The sequence below is a fragment of the Mixophyes fleayi genome, chromosome 6 (assembly GCF_038048845.1).
Source record: "Mixophyes fleayi isolate aMixFle1 chromosome 6, aMixFle1.hap1, whole genome shotgun sequence".
NCBI classification, from domain to species: domain Eukaryota; kingdom Metazoa; phylum Chordata; class Amphibia; order Anura; family Limnodynastidae; genus Mixophyes; species Mixophyes fleayi.
In genome coordinates, this window is record NC_134407.1 from 28,404,203 (window position 1) to 28,420,321 (window position 16,119).

The 16,119-nt window shown below is 38.8% G+C and overlaps 1 protein-coding gene across 1 annotated transcript in view; it reads right to left on the reverse strand.

Moving 5' to 3' along the window:
• The window catches only part of PDE6C (phosphodiesterase 6C), a 70,925-nt gene that overhangs the window by 37,999 nt on the left and 16,807 nt on the right, over positions 1-16,119 (reverse strand). The window contains exons 4-12 of the mRNA XM_075216134.1: positions 13,323-13,463; positions 11,554-11,628; positions 9,810-9,874; positions 9,638-9,704; positions 8,126-8,173; positions 7,689-7,838; positions 3,110-3,253; positions 2,960-3,025; positions 2,093-2,239 (exon numbers count right to left, since the gene is read on the reverse strand). Coding sequence (XP_075072235.1) covers positions 2,093-2,239; positions 2,960-3,025; positions 3,110-3,253; positions 7,689-7,838; positions 8,126-8,173; positions 9,638-9,704; positions 9,810-9,874; positions 11,554-11,628; positions 13,323-13,463 — 903 coding nt within the window. The remainder of the gene's footprint in view (positions 1-2,092; positions 2,240-2,959; positions 3,026-3,109; positions 3,254-7,688; positions 7,839-8,125; positions 8,174-9,637; positions 9,705-9,809; positions 9,875-11,553; positions 11,629-13,322; positions 13,464-16,119) is intronic.

A 16,119-nucleotide genomic window follows, 5' to 3' on the forward strand; every position in this document is an offset into this window, starting at 1 on the left:
AGGAAGAAATGTTATAAACGTTGTATTCTGATTATGTTTGCCTTCTCATATTGATTTATGATATGACATATATATATATATAGTGATTGATATGGTACCGCTACATTGCGGATTTTCCTTTGCAACCCTGTAGGGGGGAGAGGGAAATCTGCGATGTTGCAGTAACGCGAAGTGCCTTCAGGTGGAGGCAATTCGCACTTAATTCCATATGCACCTACAAGTTAAAATGGGTGAAAAAAAATTCTATGTTGTGACTAATGCACTTCTGCCAATGCATGTCCATGTTTTTCTCCTCTGAAACAACGATTACAGTTGCATACAGTTACTTATGCTATGTGAGAATATCTTGGTTGGTGGAGACCCTCTTGCGATTATACATTCAGTACAGAAGTATGTGGCTGGAACTAGCTGGACTGTACAATACGTGAATAATATATAAAATATATTTGGACATTTTTTGTAGGTGCACCTACTTTGAGATTTGTCCCATGTGGCACTGATGCAAGTTTATATGGTAACATGTGGTTTAAATTTTAGTACCAATTTTATGTGACCAATTTATGTGGTTTATATATTGTTTTAATAAATCAATTTAATAATCTTCGTGTGCACAAGTACTTTTACGGCAGACTGGGTACACCATCGCAATTTTGTGGTTGTTTATATATACTTTTTTGGGGTGCAGATCCCCAGCGTTGGTACCTAGCCTGAGCAGTCTATTTTAGTACCGGATAAGATTTACATTTAATGTCCATGTAAAGGTATGATTTCAGCACTTTAAGGAATAAAAAAAAATCACCTATTGCTTTAAACATGCATATTAACCCATTCATATGTTCATTATGAGTATTTAAATTAAAAAAAAAAATGGGCTTTGCCTGAACTCCATCCTCTGGTGCTACAATGAAATTATCTACATAAGTAACTTATTTTCTGTGGTGACATTCAGCCTTTGAAAACCAATTACCAAGTAGGACATTGCCCGTTATGAGACCTGCAATAAACATTTGACATTTCAGAGTAGTATTCACTCTCCAAAGCCGGACAGGTCCATATTTACTATTGGAATTATCATCATCTCCATATTTTGAAGACAACACTTATCAGGAACCAACATAATTATCAGACTAACCCAGTGACATTTGTCTTCTCTACAGTCATACATGTGACTGTGAAGTACTATGATACCACTCAGTGTGACTGTATGGTAAGCAGTGCTACTCTATACTATCCTGTCATGTAAATACATATATAGACATTGAGTAGCCTGAGCTACAACACTGGACAATGGATTGACATGTGATGTAAATATGAACCAACCTGTTACCCTTCACTGGCTGCTACAAAGGTAGAACAACAAAAAGGAGGAGACAGAGCACCAGCATGACCAATGTGTATTGCAGAGCACGGTGGCTTAGTGGTTAGCACTTTTGCCTCACAGCGCTGGGTTCATGAGTTCCATTCCCGACCAAGGCCTTATCTGTGTGGCGTTTGTATGTTCCCCCCGTGTTTGTGTGGGTTTCCTCCGGGTGCTCTAGTTTCCTCACTAACTTCAAAAACATACCAGTTAGGTTAATTGGTTGCTATTAAATTGACCTTAGTCTCTCTCGGTCTGTGTGTGTGTATGTTAGGGAATTTAGACTGTAAGCTCCAATGGGGCAGGGACTGATGTGAGTGAGTTCTCTGTACAGCGCTGTGGAATTAGTGGCGCTATATAAATAGCGGATGATGATGATAGTAGTCAGACTAATTATGGAGCAACATTAGCATGACTACTATCTAATGCACATTGGTTTTATTGACCCTGTGTATCCTCCATTTCATTTAATTGATTAGTTTTTATTTATCTGATGACTCCAGTAGGTCACTGGTGCGTGAAGTGGGAAAGGACATGGTGTTCTGAGAAGATCCACACGGCCTGGCAGGGTTCTTGAGCTGATATCTTTGCCGATTTTGCTGTTTTTTTCCCTTAGAAGGTCCATATGTTATGGCTTATAGGACACCAGCATGAGAAACATGAACTTAAAGTAATTCAATTATATTCATGTGATTCAGCTTGGTTATAAATAAACATCTGTACAAAGCTGTTTACCTCGGCAGGCACCTTAAACTTCTCAACAGCATTTAGTTCAACAAACATTCTTATCCCACTTTTTATGAGCTCGTGTTCGGACACTGGAAGGTCACTGAAGCGGAATTCATAGAGTTCCAAAGCCACTGGGTCTGGCAGCTCCTCTTTCTGTTCAAAAGAAGATAAACAGTTCTTAGCAGATGTATCTTATTAGTCGGATCTACGGCTCTGTTCCTAACTTATTAATTTGATTTTCAGGGGTTCCTCACTACTTATAATGTTCGTTTGACAAAACATTTAAGAAAAACAACAAAACTGCTGAAGCAACGCATTAAGGAGAGGGTGGAATGCCAACATTGTGTCAATACAGTATTTTCTGTTTATTCATGGGCCCGTGGTTCCCTTTCAAAGCCTTTCATGTTTGCAATTTCTGAGAAATTCTGGAGAAGACAATACATGTTTAAAATTGTTAATTCATTATAGACACGATAGAGAACATTAGTGAATACAATGTATCTTATCTCCTGCTTCCAAATTAGCCCCAAATAGTCCTGCCGGTAGGCCTCAGCAACACATTTCTAATTTAGTCGCATACATTGGTGGCTAGATTAGTCAGATCTCAGGATGAGCTACCAGATTACATTGGGACTTATTAATGTGGTCAATATATGACCACATATAGAGGCAGATAATAACTAACTAGACTTACTAACATGACCAAAAACAACCTGATCAATTTTAATTTCACATTTTTGCAGACATCGCACTTGAATTTGGACTATTTGTAGGATATCGAGCCAATTTGTTGGGTGAAAAGAATCAAGAACTGATATATAATCTTTGTAGAGGTTGGTGGATCTGTTTGTGTATTCCTGTAGAACAGCTTACCAATATCTTCACAAGTTCTTTTTCTTCACAGTCTTCTACATTTTTATTTAACTTTTCTTTGGTTTTCTAAAAAGGAAAAAAATGATTTTATTGGTTAGCCACCAGCCTTCAATTGTGTTCCCATAAAGAATATGACCTGAGGACACATACCAAGATACTCTGAAGTTCTACAGGATTACATTTCAACTGGTACATCAGCATCTCCTGGGCAATGTCCTTTCTGTTCTCAAGTTTATTCATTTTCTCATACGTGTCAGTGTTCAGAACAGACCACCCAAGGAATTGTGTCAGAGCCTGTCACATAGAGGAAGAAGAAGAAGAAGAAGACACTGTCAAACAGTGCTATGGCAAGGCTCAGTGGTCACAGTGAGCAACACCTATGATTCTTCTTGAACACCCAAAGGCTTTTAGGGCTAGATTTACTAAACTGCGGGTTTGAAAAAGTGGAGATTTTGCCTATAGCAACCAATCAGATTCTAGCTGTTATTAATTTAGTGCACTCTACAAAATGACAGCTAGAATCTAATTGGTTGCTTTAGGCAACAGCTCCACTTTTTCAAACCCGCAGTTTAGTAAATATACCCCTTAGTGTGGATCTTACACAGGTCAAGCAGGTAATCAGCTCTGACAACTCTGTATCATGAAAATTGTTTTTGGAAATGAGCAGACAATGGATGTATAGTGTGATCCTGTTACAGTTCCAAATCCATTGTTTTCTACAGTTATAAAGAAGTGGTAGAGTTGTTAGTGATAAAGGTAGGGGTAGAGACAGTTATAAAGAAGTGGTAGAGTTGTTAGTGATAGAGGTAGGGGTAGAGACAGTTATAAAGAAGTGGTAGAGGTGTTAGTGATAGAGGTAGGGGTAGAGACAGTTATAAAGAAGTGGTAGAGGTGTTAGTGATAGAGGTAGGGGTAGAGACAGTTATAAAGAAGTGGTAGAGTTGTTAGTGATAGAGGTAGGGGTAGAGACAGTTATAAAGAAGTGGTAGAGTTGTTAGTGATAGAGGTAGGGGTAGAGACAGTTATAAAGAAGTGGTAGAGTTGTTAGTGATAGAGGTAGGGGTAGAGACAGTTATAAAGAAGTGGTAGAGGTGATTAAAAAAAGGGGGTTTTTGACTCCCTTCCCCCCACTCCCACATTTCACACTTTCACTACAGTTATATACAATTTGATACCGCATATAAAATTGTAAAAAAGGTTGTCTCATTTTAAGCTTCTATGTACATGTTGATTCAATTGTTCTGACTGTTTTTATACGTCTGTTCAATAATAACAGTCTTATTCCCTGTATTTGCTTATATGACCAACCAAAATAAAGAATTTAAAAAAAAAAAAAGGGTTTTTTTTTTATACATTACACTTATGTCAAATATTTGTAACATGAAACGATGGTGTTCAGAAAGAAGAATACCTGTAGACCCTATCTTCTCCACCAATTATAAAAGGGGCAAAGCCATATATGGCTCAAGCTCCTGCAGAGTGGTTTGTGTTAGTATATGAGTGTGTGTCTTTATTCTACCATTAGGGTGATGTATTACAAAAATAAATATTTTTTTCCACTCTGCTTTCCCCTTCAGTAGATTATATGAATGTATCTAGAGTGATAGGTGTTCCTCCCATTAGTAGTATTTTCTCCTTTTTCTTTGTCATTATGGTTTGTATAAGTGTGAAGCCAACATTGAGAGAGATAAGGAAATTAAGGTATATGTGGTAACACTTACAGACTTGTGCATTGCACTTACTAAATGTATAACGCTAAAGCTCTACCCTTGTGAAACCATGAACAGTGTACACAGATCGATATATACTAAAGGACAATAAATATACTGAAACAGTTAGAAACTGGACTCAAGAGCGAGGGTCAGTGCCCTTAAAACCACAGTATATGTATTAGTGGAAAGCAACTGTGAGAATTGCAAACTAGCTTTGGACTGGGGAGGGCCTAGGGTCCTAAATTACAAACAGTACACTAGTGTTAGTAGAGAATAAAATTTGTATATGTTTAATGGTTAAGACATGAGTTGATATAATAGTGATTATAATACTAGAGAAAATTAATTAATGTCATATTTTCAAACTGTTGGAATCTTCTACAAAATAAGTTTTGTAGAATGAAGTTAATGAGTTCCTCAGAATGCTGGATATCAGCATCAGCTATTTATATAGCGACACTGATTCCATTCCATTATACCAAACTTTTTCCTGAACTCAATCATTGTTGGGTTTTCCAACAGCCAGCTATCAGCAAGTAGCTGCGCTCAGGATATGTCTAACAAGCCTATTAAGATGTTCAAGGAGATCCAGGAGTGGTAAAGGAAGAAGACCATAGTATGGAAGGAAGGGAGTATTGGTGCTGATTAAGGTGGCAATGAGAACCCAGACTCCAGAGAGAATCTCTGCAGAGCCGGACACGACCATCATATGTGAAGAAAGGAGCGACTCTCCTAACACCCTCTCTAGCAAAGGGAAGAGGCGCTAGAGAAGACTTTATACAACCTAGATGGGAACATAGGTCCCTTTCCCAGTTCATGTGATGCTTTCCCAGGGTCATTGGAGGATAGCATTGAATGATATAAAGAAGAGATAAAGGCTCTGGAAGACAGACAACTCCAATAGTGGAGCTTAAATGCTGTTGAAGTCCTGGCAGAGTTTCTGGTGATGGCAGTCTACAATAAGTGTCTAATTTGCACATATTATTAAAAGGTGGAATTGGGGAGGTTTAGGTTTTGCTGTAGGTTCGCAAATGTGGGAAGGGGTCACATTTTGCACGTTTGTTAAGGCATCTGATATTAGACGCCAAACAGTCAGGGAACGCTGTGGGATAGAGCCCAGGAGGGAACTCCGTATAAACCACAGTGGGATGAGGGGAGATGGAGCTGGAGCCAAGGAATGTAGATTAGGTATGACCAAACTACAGGCCAACAGTTTTTAGTGGTGGGGGCCAGGAAGAAGCCTAGGGTTTCTTTATTATCAGAATTAATAATGAAGTTAGAAAGAGAGCCAAATGGTGGAGTGCTCTGAAAACTTTATATAGGGTTATGATAGATTTGGAAATGGAAAGGGAGAATAATGCTAGTTTTATGTTTGAGATATCATATCCTAACCTAATATGTTGGTGGTCTGCTGAAACCTAGCCGCCAAAGGTGCCATGATGAGGGCAAGAATGTGAGGGGAAATTGGACATCCCTGCCAGGTTCCATTTGTAATGACAACCAGCGCAGTTTCTAGTGTACTTGAAATAATGTTTCAGAGTGTTGTGTCAATGAATTTGTTGTGCAAATTGATAAATTCTACCTCCCCAACTTCTTCTCCTGGCTCCCAATAATATATCACCATTTGCATAATTTAAAAGTGTCAACTTGCCCTAATTGGGGGTTTGACTGCCTACTTAATCGTTGCTGGTAGCACTCTCTCCATAAGTAGAGAAGAAATAGCTGCCATTGGCAATTACCCAAAGATAGTGCTATATATATATATATAGCGTATATATTTACGAGTCAATAAATTGTCTTTTCATAATCAATGTGATTTATTGAAGGTCTACCTTCAGCGCTCCTTATCTGAAGATTGTGTTCGTTGTTCTATGTTCAGGGGTCCAGTTACCCCCCTCATGTTGCAATGTTGTTTGGGCCAGCAAAATATTAATAATTAATAATTCCTTCAGATTTCGAATTGGCTTTTTCTTAGGTGTGTGCTTAATTAGTCTTTTATTCTCAATTTGGTACATGAAAATATATAACTGCTTGTATCAAACAGGAGTGTAGGCCATTGGGTACAAGTAGGTCCTAAAATAACCAACCTGGACCTTGGAACTGTGTTCTGAATGAAGATCCAGATAGTAGATCCTTACACCAGAATAGCTAAACGCACTATCCAAGGGCAGGGACTGGAGAAAGTTATCATCAAGGTTACAAGCCAAGATCAGGATTGGAGAGAGCAGAATGTTCAAGGTCACTAGCAGAATGTTCAAGGTCACTGGCAGGAATGTTCAAGGTCACTAGCAAAATGTTCATGGTCTCTAGCAGAATGGTCAAGGGTTGAAGAAAATTAAATGAAATTTCAGCATCAGAGTAACAACAAGCATTGGAAAAGATGATGATGATGATGATGAGGCCTCTCATCAAATGGTCAGAATTAATACCTTGCTGAAGAAAGAAGTGTTCTAATTTGGTGAGGCATGATGTCATAACTCTGTGTGAAATACAAATACAGTTTCAGCGCCAAACTTATGATGTAATCGCTTACTGATGTCAATGCACAAAACATGATGCCAGGACTTAGTACCGATGTAATGAATGCGGTAAAGAGTAGGGGACTGCACACGTGCCCGCTGGGGGACAAAGTTATAAATCATTATATATACTTCCTAAATAAGGTAAAATGATTTTAGGAACCTATTCTGACTTGCCTTGTTGATTTGGGTTCAGTACTTTAAATTAGGGGCTAATAAGTATTTTGAGTTAAAGATGTTGGGTGGGCAAAAGGTTATTGTCCCAGAAAAATCAGGACACATGGGAATTCTACATTTGATGCCATATGTATCTTCTGTTTGGCTGGGGATCAATCCCAAGTTGTTAGGACATATGACAGTTCAGGTAACATCCATCTGAAGGTATCAGGAAAGAACTATTATTCTTATCTTAACATATATAATGGGGGAAAACATATTAATATAGATAAACATTTCAGATATGTCACTAATGTACCGACTGCAATGTAATCTCCTTACTTCTGTGATTTGTTCATCATTTTCATCAAAAGGTTTCCCATCTTTCCTGTTGTAGAAGGTCGCCACTCCCACAATCTCTTCCTTCTTGTTGACAATGGGCAGCGACAACACATTTTTAATAGCCCATCCGGTCTCGTCCACTGCCTCTTTCTAGAATAACAAACCATAGTGTTGTTGCATTGAGGCGGCACCAACATATTCTGCAGAGATGTACAAAGCAAGATAAACAGAGCATGGGGGCTATCCCTTCTAATAACATACAAGCAGACAAATACGTGACGTGGCCATTGTCCAGTGTAAAGTTACATTTGCTGGAGGCAAAACACATTATTCCGGGGCACTAATCTAAATTAAGCTGAAATGAAATATTATATTCATTAAACAAAAGAATGCATAGTGGGAGTATGAAAGCACAAATAGGTTAAAGATTACTTCACCTGAAATTTGAAGTATTCATCTGCTGGTGCATTCATCATGTTGCAAATCTGGTATGTGAAGAAAATACATAAATTACAGGCAGGAATTATATCTGAAATAGGCCCCACGTGAACAGATCACATCCAGCACTTGGGGCTTGTGCTAGACAACCAGGTCACAGGAGCCACACGCAGTACTGTGAGTCAATGACTGCACACATGTCGGCCATACATGTGTCGGCCTATATGTGTAGGCCAACATACAATTTGAGGAGGTTTATAGAGGGAAAAGTGATTATTTAGGCCCATATGTGTGGTAAGATTGGCCTCTATTAAAATGCAGCGATAAGGCTGATTTTTTGCTATCGTTATAAAATCACCTATCTTAGCAATCTGTCACTGCAATCTCACCTCATCCCCAGGTACGTCACCTGAACCTGTCTCAGTCATATCTGTGACCCTACAGACGACCCTCCTCTAGCTGCATGGAGCTTAGCCTAATATAGTGTCCTGTTGCCTGGGTTCTAGCACTCAATGTCTCAAAGGACCAGAATAACAGAATACCAATGCGCCCTCTCCCCACTGAGGGAGCTGCTAAAGTTGAGGAGCATGAGTAGCCTGAGTTCTGGCGTTTATCGTAGGCTTCCTGTGTTCGGCATCACAATATGTAACTGCAGTGTGATTGTCTATTACACAAGTCTAGATACCATCCTCTTTACATAATGCATTAAATAATAATTGTGTATATAATAATGTTGTAATTTTCTTCATTAAACATGCACAGGACTTTGCTGACAAGAATGCTAATAAATATTAAAGCACCCAACACTCACATTATCAATAGGGTGGTTCACACAAGGAAATGTTTTTTCATAACTGAGTTATTTAGAAAATAAGTTTTTTGTTACTTACTGATGTCCCTGGCTCCTAGTGAATTGATGGGCCGCATCCTGACGAATATTGGCTTAGCCAACAAAATGCCTAATTCCACTGTGTTTTGGCACCACCTCACAACATTTTAAAAGCCAAACCCGAAACAAATTTAGCTCCACCACCAATCAACCCAGACTCCACCCCTAATCCATTCAAATCCCAGTCAGATCAACCACATGCATTGTTCTGTAAAACCAGTGGTCCAAGTGGACATTTAGAAGTGATGGTATGGAATATGTAATGGGGATATAAGTGAATGGAAGTTGATAGTGTTACAATGAAGGCAGTATGAGAAGTGGTGGTATATCATACCCCCGTATATCAGCCCACTTCCACCACTGTGTAAAATCATGCCCTCTTCCTAGAATTCCAAACTTGATCTGTATCCAATTATGGGCACCTATGTGGGTGCTGTGGGTTGTTGAACACCCCCAATATTTGTGCTGCCACTATCTTCCAGCAATAAACATAAAGAAAAAGCTCCTCATAGACTTGGAAGCACCTGTGTCTGTTCAGCAAGTAATATCACACCACATATATGCAGATTTAAAATTAAAAGATTTTATTTTTGTGTCAAAACAATGGAAAAAGGCAACTTACATAACCATTCTCAGCAACATAAGTCGGCAGCCCGCTGACAAGAGACCAGTGATCCTCAGGTGGTGTGCTTTATGTACAGAACACAATACAAGTTAGAGGCGGAGGTCCACTATGTGCAAACACAATATCACTAGATCACTATATTACGATGGTTAATGGAAGGCTCTCTTACGGGATAACTTTAATTTCTTCTTTTCCATGTAAAATATAATCAATAATCTTGTAAAAATTAACTTCCTGAGCAGAAAAAAAAAGAAAAACAGTTGTGAATTTATACTCATGGAAATCAATGTATATTATAGAAGTAATACTAATGTTCAAAACCTATACGTGTACTAAATATCTGAAGATAGGCCCACATGGTGTGATATCACGGCCAATATTGGCCTGATATCGCAGAGTGTGATCTGAAAATGATTGCAATCCTAATAATGTTGTATAGAACTCACTTATATTAGTCTTTGTAAATCATTACAGCATATATTTCACGCACTGTGTGATTTTGAACATTTATTTTAGTTACTTTTGTGGGTGACTTGTGTAACAAAGTATCACAACAAGACCCTGCCATTGGCTACTTTAAGAGCTCACAATATATTCAGTTTAAAAGTAACTTAATCTACATAGCCTGGTCACTTTTTTCCACCTGCTATTTCCTCATGTATTGGAATAATCCAATCTTTCAGTCTGAATTTCCATCCCTGATCAGTAAATGACTGCAGAGCTGAACACTTCTCCTGAGTATTTCACGGAAAAAAATAAAATAAAATAAATAGCTAAATGTACGGTGGCTGAGTGGTTAGCACTTCTGCCTCACAGTGCTGGGGGTAATGAGTTCAATTCCCAACCATGGCCTTATCTGTGTGGAGTTTGTATGTTCTCCCCGTGTTTGCGTGGGTTTCCTTCGGGTGCTCCGGTTTCCTCCCACACTCCAAAAACATACTAATAGGTTAATTGGTTCTAGTCTCTATCTCTCTGTCTCTGTGTGTGTGTGTGTGTGTGTGTGTGTGTGTATGTTATGGAATTTAGACTGTAAGCTCCAATGGGGCAGGGACTGATGTGAATGAGTTCTCTGTGCAGCGCTGCGGAATTAGTGGCGCTATATAAATAAATGGTGATGATCATGATTACTAAGCTGTTTGTAGATGAAAAAAAAACAGCAAATCACATCTACATGTAAACATATCCATTGATAGCTAACACAAATGAATGGAAAGTTTTCAGACCTTAGTATAACTTTTTGAAATTGCATCTGTTGTTCAAGCTTGTAGCACCCTGGAGTGTATCTAACCATTGGACTGCCTGAGGCTGCAACTGATCTTCTACTCAAACTATTATAAAAAGTTGTACTAGTATAGTATACTTTATAAAGGCTAGATAGTGTTACTTTATTCATTACTACAATATCATTATCGGCCAACAAGGTACAACACTAGTATAAGCCTTTTAAGCAAAACAATAAATAAATAGAAATTAGTTAGTTAACTCCCTACATTTTTCTGCTTCCCACAACCTGCTGCCTGAGCACAAAGGCCACAGTTTGTCTTATTATAGCCCCGGTTAATACCACTTTCCTCACAGCGACAAATAATGTTGCTTTAGAAGTGAAGGCCACGTTTATTTTTAATTTACAGTTTTAATTTACAAATATATTTGTTAATGTTAATAAATAGCCAAACAGAAGCTGATATATCATTTATCCTTGACACACGGTGGGAGATTGATATGTCATTACATAGCTCAGGGATGTCACCAGCTCATTATCATGAAAATCATTTCAGTCCAGAAAAAAATGTCTGCCTCCACTTTGTGCAGACGATAAGTTAATTTTAAGAAAATCACAAACAGGAAGCAATTCTTATCTTTCAATATATGGAATAGAGAATATGCATGTGTAGCACAAAGGCCTTACAAACCCTTCCATCGGGGGTCTTTGGTCCTTTATAAGGTGGTACTTCTCCTAGTCTGATTGGCCATTCTTCATAGAACTCCTAAACAACAGAACAAGTAAAAATGATCCATGAAACAAGAATAAAATATTTATGAGGTTTTCATATTGACACAAGCCTTTGTGGTTCCAATCAGGGGTGGGTTTAACCATTCTGCTAGCTGACTCTCATCCCTTACTCATAATACCATATTTATATTATTGTAATTTACATTATAAAAAACACATATTGTCATTGTAATTATTATTAAATCTATCCCTAGTTTGAATTTTTGCAGCAAGAAATTTAATATTTTTATAATTACCTATATTTTATAGCCTCTGAAACTGGCTGCTAGTGATAGCTGTCTTATTATAGACACACCCATTGCCCTATTGTTCAAATTCTTTGTTAGATGCTTTATCATTTCATTATAGAATGTATAAAAAATGAATAATGTAAAAACTAGGTCGGATCTGATTTTGAGGATATAAGGAATGATCTATTGGGCAAAGTAATGAACATCTTAGAATGTGAATCTGAAGAATACATTGTAAATGGACTTTTTACTGATAAACTTTACAGTGGTAGCAAAAAAAAACCCATCTGGATGTATGGACATCATCTCCCATACAGTGCATGTAACACCACAATATCCTTGCACCAGCTCAACACCAATTATCTGTGCTGTTACCATACAGATTAGCTTGGATTAAAGTCTTGCTTTACATGCAGCAGAAATAATCTGTGCAGCTGATTGGCTACAGGTTTCTCTAGCACAGCCCACTTCAACTAATGTACACACAGGGCTGGCGCAGCCATTAGAGGAACTCAGGTGGTGTGTGGAAACATTTCGGGGGGGGGGGCAGGGAGCCTAAAAGACTAAGGAACAGATTAATTTTGGCACAAGAGGACATTATGTGTCTTGAGAACAGACCGTGGAGACATATCACATTGGAGTTTTTACTAAAATATTTGTTCCTTATCCCTCTCGTCCCATGGAAATGCAAGGGAAACTGAGCAGAGATATCTGTACTGTATTAGCGGACAAGCTGCGCAGCCAACATCGAGCAGTGTCCGGTGGCACCTCACAACTAATTGTATCTGCCCCTTGGCGTCACCTCACAACTAATTGTATCTGCCCCTTGGCGTCACCTCACGACTAGTTGTATCTGCCCCTTGGCGTCACCTCACGACTAGTTGTATCTCCCCCTTGGCATCACCTCACGAATAGTTGTATCTGCCCCTTGGCGTCACCTCGCGACTAGTTGTATCTGCCCCTTGGCGTCACCTAACGACTAATTGTATCTGCCCCTTGGCGTCAGCTCACGACTAATTGTATCTGCCCCTTGATAACTTACCTTATGTCACCCACTTAGTATTTTACTTTTTCGTCCTGATAGAGAAGGGGGTTATAATATGGGAGGCATAGCGTGTGATGAAGCGGGGTGTCTGAATTGGATGGGCATCTAGGATGCCAAGTACCCTTCTACCGGCCCTGTGTACACCTGTCTGTAGCCATCTATTTTTGTACATATATATATATATATATATATATATATATATATATATATATATATATATTCCTTTAAAAAGTAGTAAACGTGAGTAGCATTGGCATTGCTATAATGTCTGAGCTGTGTGTAATACTTGTTGTTATCACACCTTTCTCTGCTCTCCGTGTGGTCAGTGCACGTTACTCACATATCTATTCCAAGAAATGAGTGTGAAAATATCAAAGCACGCAGGGTAGTCACCTTCTCTTTTGTCATGTCCAGCAATGCGACAGAGTAGCGCTCACAGTTCAGGTAGACCCTGACAGTGTAGAGAGCTTTGTGAAACTGCCTCTCAATGTCTGTCAGTTCCTCAAATACTTTGTTGGCGCTCCAAAGCAAGATCTGTGGAGAGGAAACTAGGTCACTGCTTCCATCAAAACAAAAAACAAACCTGTCACGTTGCCTTAGTAAACTCATCTTGAAACATTTGAAATATTTGTATTGATTTTTACTCCAAAATTGTTTATTTTGCTATTGCATATCTTGTACCTATTCATTATTCTATCCTTGTACAAAAAATTTGTTTGAAAATGTAGGGCTTCATGTTTTTGGCAGACAGAAGGAGGGCAGAGAGTGGGATAACATGCCACATGGTAATGATTAATCTAATTTCCACATGTGTTTCGCTCTGGCTCCTCCTCCAGCCACGCCCCCAGTGGATGGCCGTCCAATGCTTTCAGTGTATGTAGATGCAGTCACATTCTTGCACGGAATTTTGAGCAGGTTCCAAAATTGTGTTCAACTAAAAGAAACGGCCCAAAATGCACAAACACCAGTAGTTTGGATCTAACCATTGTTTTGTAGCACTTATTTCTAATAAGGCTCTGTCAAATATGTTCCTTAAAATTTAATGTATAAGATGTAAGAATACATTTGGTGATTGCCAGTAAATTTTCATAAAATTATCAGTATTTTATCAGCAAGAGTTGATCACACAAAAACTACTTTTGTGACTATGGGCTATGGGCGGGTTTGAAAAAGTGGAGATGTTGCCTATAGCAACCAATGAGATTCTAGCTGTCATTTTTTAGAAAGTACTAAATTAATGAAAGCTAGAATCCAATTGGATGCTATAGGCAACATCCCCACTTTTTCAAACCAGCAGGTTAGTAAATATACCTCCATGTGTCAACGCGCACAGAAATCCAGTCCTCCCAGCTGAATAACTTATGTCTGCGTGTTTTATGGAACGGTTTCAAAAATAAATAAATTGAAATTGAGCCATTACTTACAAATAAGGAATGTTTTCCCTTAATTATTAGTCTTTTTCATTGTGCCCCCTAAAACATAGTTGCTTGGCATTTTTTATTAGTCTTTTTATGAATTATTATATAAAATAGTAACATAGGTTTTACCACAAAGGGATGGTTAAAAAAAAAACAAAAAAGGAGAGGCAATATGGGGCATAAGAAATACAAACAAACAACTAACACAAATTGACTTGAGGTCATTTACAAAGTGCACAGTGTACAATGCGCAAGGAAACATCAACTATAGTCCGGTTGTGAGCCTGGATTTGTGCAAGTTCTCCTAGATTTCCACTAAAGCGCAAAGGCTTGCAGAGTAATATGGCGGTGTTTGTGGAGGAGCAGGCGTTTGCACAGGTTGATGGGAGGCGTTATTCGGAGTGTTGCTGTTCCTTGCAACCTATGGAGCAGACACATCAGTGTAGATCACAGAGGTGCCCCTTGTTTTGTGTAGAAACAAAGTTTTCTTTTGAGGAGCTGAATATTTTGCCAGAGTGGGGAAGCTAATTTATAGGAGCTCTGCAACCAATGTTATAAAAAGCAATGCGCGTACAATTTAATAAAAACGGTCCCAATGTTCCCTCGCTTTCAGATTATTGTAAGCCCTAAATGAGCAGTATTTTAGGAGAAAAGTGAAAAGTGTATTTAATGAGAGGGGAGGTACTACAGCAGCAGGAGGTTGGATGTTGCACAGTGCACCTCTGGGGTAAGTCTGCCTATACACACACTTAAGCTTCTCCCAAGAGGAGGTGGGATCCTTGTTGTAAGTAATAACCCCTATCAAGCGCGACTCCAAAATCTTCTTTATTATTACACAAGTGTCACCCTCTCCTCAAAATTTCAACTATAAATATAGAAGATTTTTTTGTGTAAAACTTGACGTTTAGCTCTGTTTGGTACACAAAGGGGGAGATTCAATTCAGCGCTATGTGTCTCCGGACCAGTCCACGGAGACACATTGTGCCGATGGTGGGTTTAAAATCTCTGCTCACTTTTCCTAGCACCCCTTAGAGGGGAGGAAAAATTAGCGGAGATTCCTTACTGTAATGGTTGGCGATCTGTTCTGCCAGATATCGAAGCGATGTCCAGCAGCACCTCAAGGCCAACTGAATCCTCCCCAAAGAGTCCATATAGATAAATGTTCAATAAATATCCGTCTGTTTGTCAGTGGTTCTACCAATACAAGCTCTTTCTCCGCTGCAAGTCTGTTCACCAAAATCTGTAATGCTCACAAATAAAGGATAAATACTGTAGATCACTGTTTCCCAACTCCAGTCCTTAAGGACCCCTAACAGTGCAGGTTTTCCAGGTCACAAGTGAAATAATTATACCACCTGTGGATCTTTCAAAGTGTGTCAGTCAGTAATGAACACACCTGTGCTCCAGCAAAGAGATATAGAAAACATGCACTGTTAGGGGTCTCTGAGGACTGGAGTTGGGAATGACTGCTGTATATGGTAGGTGCAAATCCACATCTACAGAGAATTCATTCAACTTACTAAAAAAATGAATATGATGATTATTATTATTAAACAGAGTATTATCTCTTTAATCCCCCTATAATCCAGTATAGATATAACCCTTTCAACTCTTCCTCCAATTCCCCTGTAATCCAGTGCTCAAAAAAACAGAATAGACAGCCCCTCGATGTGCAACGTCTATCAGGGTGTACTGCATAAATGACCATCAAAGTCTCCCTAATATCTATAAAATGATTGTTTAGTACAGGTTTTGTGACACCTCACAGCTAT